Consider the following 14,478-nt stretch of genomic DNA (forward strand, 5'->3'; position numbering starts at 1 on the left):
TGGAATGCACCCCTCTAGTGGGCAATAGGGCATGAGCCTGGAGCGGGGAGCCTCAGGGCCCTGTAGTCCATGGCCTAAACCTCCCAGGCCAGCCCCCCTGCCCAACCCCTCTCCCCAGTGCTGATTGATAGAAGGGAGAATTCACTCTTTCATTGCTCAAGTACTTTATTAAGCACCTACTGTGTGCCAGGCACTGGGAAGAGAAGGGCAGAAGCATCGCTTTTCCCTCTCCATGTCCATTCCAGACCACTATGGTTGTTTAGAGGAAAGAACAACGTGAAGTTATCCTGGGTTCCTAAGCCAGGTCTGCTGCTTGCTAACTGTATATCCAAAAACCCCAGGCCTCAATTCCTCATCAGCAAAATTGAGATAATATCCCTCCTGGCATGGCCATTTGGAGGGTCAAGTGCCATGATGGGCATAAAGCACCTAGCAAGGGACCTGGCACATAGTAAGTGCTCAGTTCAGATTAGGTCCCCTCCTCCCTCCCTCCCCCAGGCCCTGGCACTGACTTTCTTTCCAAGCAACTCTTCAACCATGGCCCCAGGGGTCTTTACCTTCCCTAGACTCTAAAGGAGAACCCCAAGCCCAGGGCCTCAGGATGAGGAAGCAAAGACCCAGAGAGGTTAGTGACTCACCTGGGAGACTCAGCACTTCAGCTGTAATTCTGGGAACATCACCCAGACTTCTTGGCTCTCTGTCCACTTACAACCCAGACCTTGTTATCAAATCTTTACAAAGAGAGCAGGCAGGCAGTGGTCCTTGTGAGGGCGATGAAATATTCAAATAGAAAAGGGAAGATTTATTATATTGATCTCCTTGGAAGGGCTCGCAGGGACCATGAACTTTAATTATCAGCTCGGAGCCCCAGTGGAGCAATGCCAAGTGACTGTCTGTAGAGGGCTGGATTTATGGCCAGGGTCTGCCCCTTAGTCACTCTCCTCCTTGTGTGTCTTCTTCCCACACCCTGTCCCCAGCCCGCTGAGTCTGGGAAAGCTGATGAAGCCACCGCCAAGACCCAACTTTATGCAACAGTCGTTCGGAAGTGCAGCTTTTCATTCCCCACGATGTGGGCCACAACCACACAGCTCTGGAGGTGCTGGGACCGGGACCCTCAGGGGTGGGATGCGGTGGGAAGGGGCCAAGCTTTGAGCAAGCCCCAGGCTCTGCCCTTGGCCACCTCTGGTTGGTCTGATGGTGTGGGACAGGGGTGTCTGGGGAAGAAATCAAGAAAGAAAAAAGCAACTGTGTTCTTAAAAAATAGCCAAAGTAGTTGGTATAGAACCTGCCCTGGGATGGCAGGGTTGACGGGGATGAAGATGATGATGATGTTGCCTAATCTTTTCCAGCACTTTCCAGGCATATGACCCTGCCCTAACCTTGCCTTCCCTTGCTGTGCTCCTCACACTCCCTGCAGGGAGTGCCATAGGGAGGACAGGAGGCTCCTAAAGTCTATGTCTCGCTGACTCTCATGTGGGGAAGTAAAGCGCCCCTACCTTGGCCCACATTTTCTGGTGTTTTCTCTCTTCTTCGCTCCCTTCTGGAGTAGTGACTCCTGACCTAGGATCTATATCCCCTAAATGAAAATTTTAGGGGCCTCCCCACTCTTCCTTGAGTCCTGTTTCTGTTTGGCTGGCCTTCCAATTAGGTCTTCATTCATTCATTCGACGACTATTTTTGGAGCCTCTTCCATTAACCAGGCCGGGGCTGGGCCCAGCTTAAGCCTAGCTTCCATGCTTGCTCTCCACCCCCCATTACCTTCTATCCCTAGGTCTTTCAGTAGCCCCAGGAGGACTGCAGATGCTCCAGGAAGATGTGGTCCTGGGACCTAGCCCCTCTACCTTTCCCTCAGCCTTCACACTGCCCAGGATGACAGATTCAAATCCAGTCATGGCCTGAGTATGATCAGGGTGGGAGCCAAGGGGGCTTAAGCTCTGGGCTTCCGCTGCCTCAGCAGGGCTGATCTGATCTGCCCCATATCACTGTAAGCCCGGCAGGGCACTAGCCCCATTTCACAGCTGGGGACACTGAGACCCAAGGAGAGTCTGGTATGGGAGCCCAGAGCTCCTGACCCACATCTCTGCTTCCCCTCAGCCATCCTTGGATGCCAGCATTTGTCAGACCTGCAGGCACCCTCTGCTCCCATCTCCCCCTGCCTTTTGATCATGATCTTTCCTGAGGACAGCCAGCAGCCTTCTCTCTCTCTCTCTCTCTCTCTCTCTCTCTCTCTCTCTCTCTCTCACACACACACACACACACACACACATGCACACACAGAACAAGGAAGAGTGACAACAGCTTGGCCTTGCTGTCCCCAAGCCATGCCTCACAGAGAGGGGACCACACCTCTGAGATCCAGGCTGAACCTTGACCTGCAGGGCGCCTCCCTGTGGACCTGCCTCAACCCCACCCCAGCCCTCTGACTTGTCCCACAGAGTCTGGGCCCCTTTGTCCTCCAGCACCCTACCCACTCCCCTGCCCCATCACAGATGTCCTCCTTGTCTGCTCCTGATGGCAGACCAGGGAGCACAGTGGAAGAAGAAATTGCCTGGGCAGCTGTCTCATTCACACCTGACCATTCATCACAGAACAGCTGTAAATTAGCACCCCACACACATACCTCTCAGACCCACCTCTCAGCCCTTACACCTGTTGGAGTCCCTGTGCGCAACAGAGAGTCTAACAGGTTCCAGTGAAATCCCTCAGGTCCAGACCTCATCCCCATCCAAAGTCTGAAATGCCACCATCAGAGATTCGGTCCTTTGAATTTGGTAAAGGGATTCAGTCTCCAGAGGCCCCAGTGAGACCTGAAAAGTCCTCATCACTATTTCAAGCCCTTATCAGCCCACACCTGTGTGGAGTGAGCTGACAACCAGCTGAGATGGGTCCTGGCAGAGGGGCTTAGGAGAGGGTGCTAGGGGAGTAGGGGGAGGAGAAAAAGGAAAAGATCCAGAACAAGCCCCTACCCCCAGCCTCTCTTCTCCCATTGAAGGCAGAGCTAGAAGGACCAGGGAAGGTATGGTCCAACCTGGCAGGGGCCTCTTCCCATCCTGAGGTGTTCCTGAGACGTGGCCCCTTAGCCAGGTCCAGAGTCCCTTCCTCTTCCTGCTTTTCTTCCCATCAGCACCGTGTAATCAGTATCAGTAATCAGTAATCAGACCAGCTCAACCCCAGCGCCTCCTTGAGGCCACTGCCTGTCTCCTGTTCCTCCCCCTCCCAGAACTCTTGTTCTCTCTCTCTCTCTCACACTCATAAACACAGTCAACCTCTCTCGCGCCTGTGCTCCCCTTTTCTCCTTCATTAATGTCACTCATTTATCCCACAAGCACATATTGAGCTTCTACTCTCTGTCAGATACTTTTGCTAAAAGCTGGGGATACAGCAGTGAATAAGATAGATATGGTCCCTCCCCCTGCAAAGCCAGGGTTCTAGTCATATGGACAGAAAATAAACAAGAAAGAAATTAGAATAACACAAGTGATGCTGATGCTATGAAGAGGCAATCTAGGAGCTGAGAGAGTGGGGGTGGCCTTCTTTAGTAAGAGTGGTCACGGGAGGCCTCTCCGAGGTGGTGATATTTAAGCTCTATAAGAGAAGGAGCCAGCCACTGAGTTGGTGGGGGTGGAGGTGGGGAGTCTAGGCAGAGGCATCAGCACAAGCAAAGGCCCTGAAGCAGAAACAAGTGGGGCATGTTGGAGGGGTGAGACAAAAGAGGTTGGGGGGGCTGCAGGAGATGTGGGCTGAGCGACAAACAGGCCAACCCGTACAGGCCTTGGCTGTCATGGTTAGAATTATGGAATCCATTCTAAGGGCAGTGGGGTTGGGGCAGGGAGATAAGATGATCCAATTCATTTTTAAGAAGGCAGCTTTTGTCACCGGGTACCAAATTGCCTGGGAAAGGGAATGGGTTGGGTGCAGGAGTAGAAGCCAAGGCCAACGAAGGGTCAGAGAAGTAAAAGGAGCCACAGCTGGGGGGTGGGGTTTGGGGTGAGGGCTGAAGGGGGAGTGGGAGCCCATTAGCAGACAGAGGTGAGGACCAGGAGCCAGATCAGGAGCCCCTGGGATGGCAGTGGAGGTATGTGGGGACAGAATCAGCGTCTTCTCCTGCTGCCTTCCCAATGTCTGGCCCAGGGCCTAAAGGAGGGCAGCCTTGAACCTCTGTTCAAGAATTGAGTGAGGCAGGAGCAGGCGGGAGCATGTGCAGAGATGTGGATGCAGGGATGGTCTCCTTGTTGCGGAGAAAGATGGTGGGCTGGCCATGTCCCCGAGAGGGCCCAAGGCCGCCCAGGGCTCACCTGCCTCCTCTCTTCCCCAGGTCTTTCTCCGGAGGGTCAACGAGCTCCTGGTCAACAGCCCCGGCCCCATGGTAGTCATTGCCCGGGTGGTTCCCAATTACAAGGAGTTTCAGGGAGTGGGGCCCGGGTGGGGGTGGGGGATAGAGGAGGGGGGAGGCTAGAAGCCTGCCCTGCCCACAAGGCCCGACAAACCTCCCCACTGGGGCCGAGGTCCCAGGAAGCTGCCACAGCCCTGGAAAGGGGCAGCTCAGACCCTTCACAAGAGCAGGCTTGGAGTGGGGGGAGCCAGCACGTAGAGGAGAAGGGTCCTCAGCACCCCCCCAAACGTGCCCCCCCATCTATACCCACCACATCCACAGTTCCCCTCCCACTCTAGTTCAGGGCCAGGCACCATCAAGTGATTGTCCCCAGAGGAGGCAGCCTAAGGGTCCCCTCAATTTCAGGACCTTTATCCCTGCCTAGGAGTCCCCTTCCTCACCCTCCGGGAGGTCTCCCTGACCCCAACCCTGGCTCATCCCCCTCCTCCCCAGGCCTCTTTTGGGTTTGGTGGATTCATAGTCCACAGGAGGGGACTCAGTCAAGGCCACAGTGAGTCATGGGGAAGGGAACCTGGGAGCTACAGCCCATCTCCTGACCAAGGCTTTCTCAAGGCTTGGACCAGCAATCAGAAGGACCAGTGTCCACCACCTGTCGGGGTGTCCAGACCTGAACTACATGGGCGACTTCATCTTTTCCTCTCTCACATCAATCCAGAGCACACGTAGAAGTCCTTGGCTGCCTGGCTGGGCAGAGCCAACAGTGCTGGACACCCATAGCACTCCTGTGCTGACCCCTGTCTCTTTGGCTTCCTAGAGTCAATCAGGTAAACTGGGACCCAGCATCCCTGGGCCTTCCCATCACCCCACTCTCCTTCCCTATCCCATCCGTGATGAACTTTGATGTTCCTCGGGTCAACCAGGATGGGCGCCCTCAGGTATGGCTCTTTCCCTCATTTGCCCTCTCTCTGGCTTATACCTCTAGTAAGTTACCGACTTGTGCATTCGTTCACTCACTCACTCAGTCAGCTGTTCACTTAACAATTAAGTAAGAGTTTACTGAATCCCAACCCAGGGCCATGCCTGTCTGTGCTGTGGAGAAGCTGCCCTCAGGGAGCCCTTGGTTTGATGAAGGCAGGAGTCATACATGTGAAAAAGTTAAATATCAACACAAGATAGTGTATAATTAATAACACACCGGGAGGGACTGTCAGAGCTATAACAATCAGAGGAGAGAAGTCAAATATTGTATGATTCCACTTACATTCAGTACCTAGAACAGGCAAATTCATAGAGACAGAAAGTAGAGTTGTGGTTGCCAGAGACTGGGGGAGGAGAGAATGGGGAGTTATTATTATGTAATGGGTACATACATAGTTTCTGTCTGGGATGATGAAAATGTTCTGGAAATAGTTGGTGGGGATGGTTATACAATATTGTGAATGTACTCAATGCCACTGAACTATACACTTAAAAATGGTTTAAATGATAAATTTTATGTTATGCCTATTTACCACAATAAAAAAAAATTTTTTTAAACCAGAGGTGAGAGGGATGTGAAGGCTGAACAGGTGTCCAGACATAGGACTCCTGGGTTTTTAATAGGGGAATGTTGGTGCAGGGCGATTGAGAACAAGAGCACAGGTGTGGAGATGGGGAGGCACGGACATGATACACATCAGGGTTGGAGAGGAGGGTGGTAGGTTTGAGTACATCGGGGAGGGGTGTGCAGATTGTGGCTGGGTCCAGGGCCGTGACCTCATCGATCTCTTCCCACAGTCTACACTTCAGTGGGACCTCGCCCCACACGATGGTCCCAACATTCCTAGGGGCCTTGAAGAAGACAGGAGAGCTTGGGAAGTCCTTTCTGTTGTCTGCCAACCAGAGTTCATGTCTGGCATGGCAAATACAGAGTGAGGTACCCCTTCGGAGCCCCTGCCTTCATTTAAAGGCAAAGACATTTGAAGAAGGCTTAGACACGAACAAGAGTGATGGTGATGAGGAGGGGTGGGGCAAAGGGGGACTCGGGGGACAGAGGCTTCAAACCCAAACCAATCCTCAACCTGATTTCCCCAGAGTCATCTCACACGTGGCCCTGCATTTGCCCAGAAAATTATGAACCAATCAGCAGGCAGTCCCGAGGGGCAGGAAGCGCTGGCTGCTTTAATGAGTGAGCCCCCTCCCTACCCCGGGGCCTCTCTGGCTGCCTTTGCTGCCTGACTAGTCTGGGTGAGGGAGGTGTCCCCAGTGCCTCTTGCATGTGTGGGACTCGAGGCCAGGTGTCCAGCGATGGCAGGATGCTCGCTGAAAGTCACCCTGCACTGTGGCAGTTGGGCCAGGTTGAGAACTCACTGGCAGCTGGCAGAGGTGACCAGGTGCCAGCAGTGAGAGGACAGGGGCAAGCTTCTGTGGCACAGGTGGGGAGATGGGGGGAGTGGGCAGAGCCCTACCTGGAAGGGCCACCAGTCCACAGCTCACACAGACCCATGCCCTGTCCCCTGTCCAAGCATCAGTCCCCTCATCTCAGCTGAGCGGGTGGCGGTTGGACTAGGTTATTTCTAGGACCTGTCTCTCTGACATCTTGGGATGCTGTGATGTCCCACCAGTTGCCCACCATGACAAAACACTCTGGGCAGGGATTTGAGGGCCTAGCAGACCTGGGTTTGACCCGTCTTCTGTGACTTACTGGCTGTGTGACCTTTGGCAAGCTTCTTAATTTCTCCAATTCCTGATTCCTACCTTATTAGGCTATTAGGAGAACTTACTGAGATAACCTGTGCAAAACGTCCAAGTCCAAGGTGGAAGCTAAACGGATTCAGACACTTTCAGAGCTTCCCCTACCCTAGTGCCAATGCCCCTTCTGAGGCCAGCCTCACCATTGCTCTTGTTACATTTGGCTACAAGTAATATAAACCCCAACTCACATGGACTTAAACTCTAAGGATATTTACTGTGGCACATTGGGAGGGGTCTCCATGAAGATGCTGCCAGAATTGGTTAATGCCTGGGCTCAGCAGCATCCGCAAGGACTCAGGATCTTTCCAACACCCCTGGATTGCCATCTTCAGCTGGCTAAGAGCTCAGGGGGCAAAATGTTCCTGGCACCCCCCCAGCAGACATGACCAAGACCAGAGGAAGAGAGAGCCTCCCCTTCCCACAAGTGTTATTTTTTTTAAAAATAAATGTATGTATCTATTTATTTTTGGCTGCATTGGGTCTTTGTTGCTGTGTGCGTGCTTTCTCTAGTTGCGGCGAGCGGGGGCTACTCTTCGTTGCGGTGCATGGGCTTCTCATTACGGTGGCTTCTTGTTGCAGAGCATGAGCTCTAGGCACGCAGGCTTCAGTAGTTGTGGCATGCGGGCTCAATAGTTGTGGCTCGCGGGCTCTAGAGCGCAGGCTCAGTAGTTGTGGTGCACGGGCTTAGTTGCTCTGCGGCATGTGGGATCCTCCAAGACCAGGGCTCAAACCCATGTCCCCTGCATTGGCAGGCGGATTCTTAACCACTGCACCACCAGGGAAGCCCACAGATGGTTTTTATGAGGAGCTGGAAACCTCCCCTCCAGCTGCCCTTCAGCAGACTCCCTCCTCTCATCTTTTTTGCCAGAATTTGATCACATGCACTTGTTGACCTGGACCAGCCTGTGGGACTCAACGTAGGGTGGGACTTGAGAGTCACTCCTGCCCTGCACCCTGTACTCTTGAGGGGGGCCATTGCCCAACAGGTGGCTCCTGTTGGCCTGGCCTCCTACAGAGCTGATAGAGCTCCTGGCTGATGAAACACAAGCAGTGGTGAAAAAACCTGTCTGTGCCCACTCTCATCTCCTTGCTCAGCCCCCATAGCAGTCTGTACCCAAGCTCTCATGGTCTCCTGTCCATCCCATAGACGTTGCTGGCATCTTCTCTTGCCCGGACCATTGCAGCAGCCTCCACTAGGGACTCCCATCCCATCCATCCTGTGACAAGTGGCCAGGGTGACCCCCTGCCCAGGATTAGGTCCTACCCCTGGACTCCTTGTCCCTACCGTGGACAGGACAAAGCCCTCACTCTCAGCCAGATACACAAGGACTTGTCCCCTCCAGCCTCCTGGCTCACTGCCCCAGTTCACCCAGGCGTTCCCTAGCTCCACTGGATGACTGGCTGTTCACACCCATGCTGCCCTCTGTCACCTCCCAGTCTTTGCCTCTGCCATACTCTAAGCCTGGAATAAATACCCTTCTACCTTCATACCTACTGCATGATCCCTAAGGTCCTCCCCTCCCCAGGTTGGAAGTCATAGCTTTCCCCTCAGACATTCAACTTCCACATCCCACAACTTGCTTAGGCCTCTGCATGGATCATAGCAGTGTGTGTGTGTGTGTGTGTGTGTGTGTGTGTGTGTGTGTGTGTGTGTGTGTGTGTGTGTGTGTGTCCTATCTTCTTGCAAGACGGTGAGCTCCAGAGAGGAGCAGGGTCTGGCTCTAGCTCTCCCATATGCCCTGCTGAACCCCAGAGACCACTAGCATGGAGAAGCTGCCAATCAGCATTTGCTGAGTTTAATTGAATTGAACTTGCACCTTCATAGCAAAACATCCACTGTCTCCTTCCACCCTCAGAACAACCTTTCAAAGCATGGAGCATAAGATGTTTTCTCACCGGACAATGACAAAACCAGGTCCCAGAGAGGGGAAAGGACTTGCTGAAGGTCACAGAGCAAGGTTGAGGCAAACCTGGGCGCAGAGCCTAGGTGTCCTAGACACCCAGCATCAGCTGCCCCAGCAGCTACTCTTCCCAGGATGGCCACCACTACATCTGGGCAGAGCAGGCAGCAGCAGGTGTGGGTGTGGGTGTGGGTGCAGGTGCAGGTGTGGGTGCAGGTGTGGGTGTGGGTGCAGGTGTGGGTGGACCATAGGCCCATGTAATGAAGGCTCTGTCCCCAGAGAAGGCAGGTCTGCCTCAGTGGCTGGGGGTTAATGGCTTTGCTGAAGATCACAGCAGAAGGTTAATCACATTCCTTATTGCACAGCTTGCCACGGTCTTTCCCATAAGCATCAGTGGGGAATGGCTTCCCCACTCGCAGAGCCCCTCCCCTCCAACATGCCACCATCACCTCCGCCAGGTCCCTGGCATCAGACTCTGAAGGTGGTTTAACCTTGATTCCTTGCCCCACCCCATACACACATGAGAGAGGCTGACCCTCCCTCCCCAATTCTAGGTCTCAAGGGCTCTTTCCTCGGGGACTTATCTGGGAAACCATTCAGGAAAGGAGCTGTTCTTCCTGGGCAGGCAGACACTGTTTCTTGCTTTGTAGACTCCATTTAGACACATTAATAGGCCCTAGAGAGGACAGCCAGCGTCCATTAAACACCCCTCTTCCTGGGTGGGAGCAAGCGATGGGGCGGAGGGGGCTGTCACAGGTCCTCCTTGAGTGCCCCAGTGTCTGGCAGATGGTCCAGGCATGTGTGGATCCCCCTTGGGGATTCAGGAGAATGGGGTGGCTCTGGGAAGAGCCTGGTTTAGGGATAAATCCTGAAAGGCCATTCCCAGGCACCACAGAACACAGAGAAGCTTCTCTGGCCTGGCCTGGTGGCCAAGTGGCTGTCCCTGAGCTGCCACCAGGGCCTGCTCTCAAGAACACTCCCGTCACCCCAGTCACTGTCCCTGTATTCAGGGCCCCCTAGCCTCAGAGTGACTGCAGCTCATCTCCCCAGGGACAGGGGCAGACACAGCTGGGACACAGGCTGGGCCTGGGAGAACAGGAGCAGACACATTAGTGTGACAGGCATCAGGGCCCTGCCGTGGCGGGGGAAGTGGACCCACACTGATATTTCACGATCCTGCATCAATAACTCCTGGAGCTGGCGGTGCATTTGTGCTGACCTTTTCTAGTGATGACTGGTTCCCGCAGAGGGGCGGGAGGTAGGAGCGGCTGCCACTGTTGCTGACAGCCCCTGGCTGGAGGCAGAGGCAAGGCAGCCACTTGGAGAGTCTGTGCCAATGACCCCCAGCCCCTGCCTGTGTTGAGACCATGAAGGGCTGCCTGCTGGGTGTCACAGGCTGATGCCCCCAAGTCCCATTCCTCGCTCACTACCTTCTGGCCTTTGCAGATGCTGGACCTCCTTCCCCTGAAGTCCTTCCTCATTCTAGGTGTCCACACATGCCAGGCTTGATGCCACCTCCACATTTTTGCTCAGGCTGTTTTCCCACCCAGAATAACATCCTCCCTCCCTTCAGTCTGCCAGATCTTCCCTCAGAGGTTTCCTCTAGTCCTGTTTCCTCCAAGATGGCTTTTCTGATCACCCACGGGAGTGTCTCAGATAGTCCCTTGTTTAGGGGCTATAGTTATGTTGTCTTATTTTGTTGTTTAAATATTACCCACATGTGTGCTCCAGCTGCTGGCTTAGCATGCCATCAAGTCCCCCAGATCCCCTATTGAAGACCTGCCATGGCTCCTGTGAGGGGCTGGGAAGCCCGTGCAGGGAAGAGAAGGGCTGGTGATGACAAGGGCAGAGGTCTCGTCTAATTTGGCATCTATGACACCACCAGCCATGGGTGGGAACACTGGTGCAACTCTTTAGGAAAACAGTTTACCCAGGATGAATCAAGTACCTTAAAATATGCATGTCCTTTAACTCAGTAATTCTATTTTGGGTACTTGAACTAAGGAAATAATTTGAGATACAGAGCTATGTATCAAAGAACATTCAATGCAGTGTTATTGAACAAATGGGGGGGCAGAAACCAGGACACTTGGACATGACAGAATATCCTGCAGCTACTAAAGCTGGGTAATTAGTGTTACTTAAGACTCTGGATATGCTTAGGTTTTAATGGTAAATGAAAAAGGCAGGATGTTAGGATGACAGTTATATACAAAATAGGCATAGGGAAAAAACTAGAAAGAAACAAACAATCTTATGAACAGTTGTCTTTAGTGTAAGAATTTAGGTGGGTTTTTTTTTTCATCTTTCTACTTTTTTTCCCAAAGTTTCTTCATTAAGTGTGTATTTATTGCTTTGATAACCGGGACAAACATCTGTGACATATATAGACATGCACACAACCAAATATCTGGACATCCTTTGATTTGGGAGAAGCTGTGCCCTCACCACCTTCTCCCACCTTTTCCTTTCAGCTGTCCAAGCCTGGGGGACCCCCAGAGCTGCCCCTGTGGAATCAGTCCTTCCTCTTCCAAGGCCGAGATGAAGCCACCAGCTTCTCAGAGGACACAGCCCTGGTGCTGGAGTACTACTCCTCGTCTTCAAGTAAGTGACCCCCGTTGCCATGTCAGGGCCGCCACATACCAGGACATGTGTATGGAAGGGTGTTCAGACCATCCTGCCTCTGCCTCCTGTGGGGGTGGGTGAGGGGTCCCAAGGAAGCCTCCTCATGTGTGCAGACAGGTTGGGGAGCCCCTGGCTGGCTTCCTTGTCCCAATGACAACACTGGGATATGGGCCAGGACACATGGGCCCTATTCCCATACTAGACCCTCGTACTATTACACCACCACCCCGTCCACAGTGCCTATCAGGGAGGGCAAGAGCCCTCAGAGCTCACAGGGGGAGCTTTGTGGGGAGACAGGATTCAGAGACCGGCTGATCCACAGTCTTAGTTCCACACCCTAAAAGTGAAGCCCCCAAAGGACAGAGACAAGGGAGAGCAGCTATATAAACACCCAGAGACACAGAATATGTTTAGAGCTGGTCTTGAACTCAGGAAGCCCTGAAGAGCAGAGGAGGAAGAGGAGATTTTTGCAGGGAAAGTCCAGGAGGCAGGAAACAGGTAGGTGGTGAGGGATGGGAGAATTAGATGTCAGGTACCAAAGGATGGGCCCCGTTGGGACCTCAGACACTGGGATCCAAGAAGCTTGGGCTGAGGGCTTTGATGGGAACCCCAGTCCGTCCTACCTCCACAGTGAAAGGCAGTGGACCATGGACCCTCAACAAGCCCCTGCGTATCTCTGTGTTGCCGCTAAAGAGCCATTTGTACCTCAAGATGCTGACAGGGAAGGGCCTGAATGGGCTGCGTGTGGAGAAGCTCCCCATCACTGTGAGTACCCACCACCATCCCCCTAGGCAGGCTCCATGGCAGATCCACCTGGTCCCACCCCTCCCCAGCCTGCTCCACCTTGCCCCCGCCAACAGAGGCGGATCTGGCTTCTCCAGCAGCTTCCACCAGAGCCTGCACCGGGGAATCTGACCACTGTCAGGTGTGAGGAGTACCCCCAACACCAAAACTCAGTCTTACCCCTGGGCTTGTGATGAAATTGCCCCCAGACAACTTGCGAGAAGCACAGGGGGAGGCCCTAGGGAATAGCAGCAAGAGTTCAGACTTTTAGCCAGCCAGACCTGGGTTCAAATCCTGACTTGCAGGTCCTCACTGTAGAACCTGGGGCAAGTTACTTAACCTCTCTGAACCTTAGAATGCCCATCTCTAAAATAGGAACAACATGCCGTACATTATTTCTCTGCATAGTGAGAGAGTCTAGAGCCAGACGGTCTGGTTCTACTACTTACCAGCTTACATGACCATGGAAAAAATTATTTGGTTTCAGTGACTTAGTTTCCCTGTGTGTAAAATGGGTTCATAGTAATAGTACTTTTCTCATATGGTTGCTATGAGGTTTTTTGGAGGAAATACCTGTAAAGCACTTGGAACAGAATACGTTCTCAATAAGAATCAATGTGTTATTATGATCATTGTCTATTTCTATGCCACCTTTTCCCCAAAAAACACCCTGGCCATCCTGACATAATAGACCTCAACAAATTGGAGCTTCCCCAATCTGCCAGGAGACAGGTCTGAAGGAGCCGGCCCGGTCTCTTGTGGAGTTGGGAAGGATAATACGGAGGCAGTGAGGGTGGAGCCGAGGTGGGAGACCAGCTACCGCCTCCCTCCCACTCTCTGGGCACAGCGTCCAGCAGGTACTTCCCTGGGGAATCTGAAACAAAGGGCAGAGCAGAGACAGAAGCTGCCTGCCCTGGCCAGTGTGGCCAACTATTCCCTTCTCCTCCAGGACACCAAGCTGAAAACCATAAATGGTGAGGTCCCCACAGTGGACCTCTCCTTCCAGCTGCTTTCCTCTGAGGTAAGACTGTGGGTCAGGGGAAGCTCAGGGCCCGGCAGCCATGTGCCAGCTCTTGTAGCCTCTCCGTGGGTTCCAATCTCCTTTTCAATCGCTGGCCTTATTCAGGGGCTGGGGTCAGGGGCTTTTAGAAGGATGGGGCTGCTGTTTTGGATGGAAATTTCTGAGGGTCATTTAAGGCTTGAAAAAACTGAGATTAGGAAGAGAGAGTTGACAACAGAGGGCCACTCAGACCTGGGAGTCAGCCTCTCTAACTCAGCCCAAGCCAAGCCTGGCTTACTGGGATCAAGAGTCTACAAGCATGAACTGGATATTAGCTTCTGTTGCTGTGTAACAAACTACCACAGACTTAGTGGCTTAAAACAACACCCACTTATATGAGCTCACACTTCTGTAGGTAGGCAGTGCAATACAGCAAGGCTGAAATCAAGATACTGGCAGGGTTCTGTTCCTATCTGGAGGTTCTGGGGAAGAGTGTGCTTCCAGGCTCCCTTAGGTTTTCATCAGAATCCAGTTCCCTGCAGTTGTAGGGCTGAGGTCCCTGTTTCCTTGCTGGCTGTCAGAGGGGGGCCTCTCTCAGCTCCTGAAAGCCTCCCACATTCCTTCTCACAATGCCTGGTCCATCTTTAAGCCAGCAGACATATCAAATCCCCCCCCCGCCACTGCAAAGCTCACTGACTTTCTCCCTGTCAGCAGCCAGAGAAAACACTCTGCTTTTAAAGGGGCTCATGTGATTAGGTCAGGCTCACTCTGATAATGTCCCCATCTTCAGGTCAACTGTGTCATGTAACATAATCACAGGAGTGAAAGCTCATCATATTCACAGGTTTCAGGGATTAGGGTGTGGAATCTTGTAGGCTCATTTTTGGAATCCTGCCCACCACAGCTGGGTTGCCCCACGTTGAAAGTCCCCAGGGACTGAGCCCTGCCTGACGGATGGGATCACTTCCTCTATCAGCTATACCTGGGCTCTGAAGTCCAGCTTGGACTCGGGTCATTAGGCTCCAGTGCACCTGACAGGCTGGAATTTTCCCACTTCTCTCTCTGTGGTGCTGAGAGAGGCATGAAGCTGGGAGGTGGGCAGT

The 14,478-nt window shown here is 53.1% G+C and overlaps 1 protein-coding gene across 1 annotated transcript in view; it reads left to right on the forward strand.

Moving 5' to 3' along the window:
• The window catches only part of CCDC33 (coiled-coil domain containing 33), a 118,701-nt gene that overhangs the window by 45,012 nt on the left and 59,211 nt on the right, over positions 1-14,478 (forward strand). Inside the window, 7 exon segments of the mRNA XM_059057551.1 lie at positions 978-1,052; positions 1,055-1,096; positions 4,316-4,422; positions 5,148-5,268; positions 11,442-11,571; positions 12,224-12,357; positions 13,325-13,396. Of these exon segments, the coding sequence (XP_058913534.1) occupies positions 978-1,052; positions 1,055-1,096; positions 4,316-4,422; positions 5,148-5,268; positions 11,442-11,571; positions 12,224-12,357; positions 13,325-13,396 (681 nt within the window).

This window comes from Kogia breviceps, chromosome 3 (genome assembly GCF_026419965.1).
Source record: "Kogia breviceps isolate mKogBre1 chromosome 3, mKogBre1 haplotype 1, whole genome shotgun sequence".
Lineage (NCBI taxonomy): Eukaryota > Metazoa > Chordata > Mammalia > Artiodactyla > Physeteridae > Kogia > Kogia breviceps.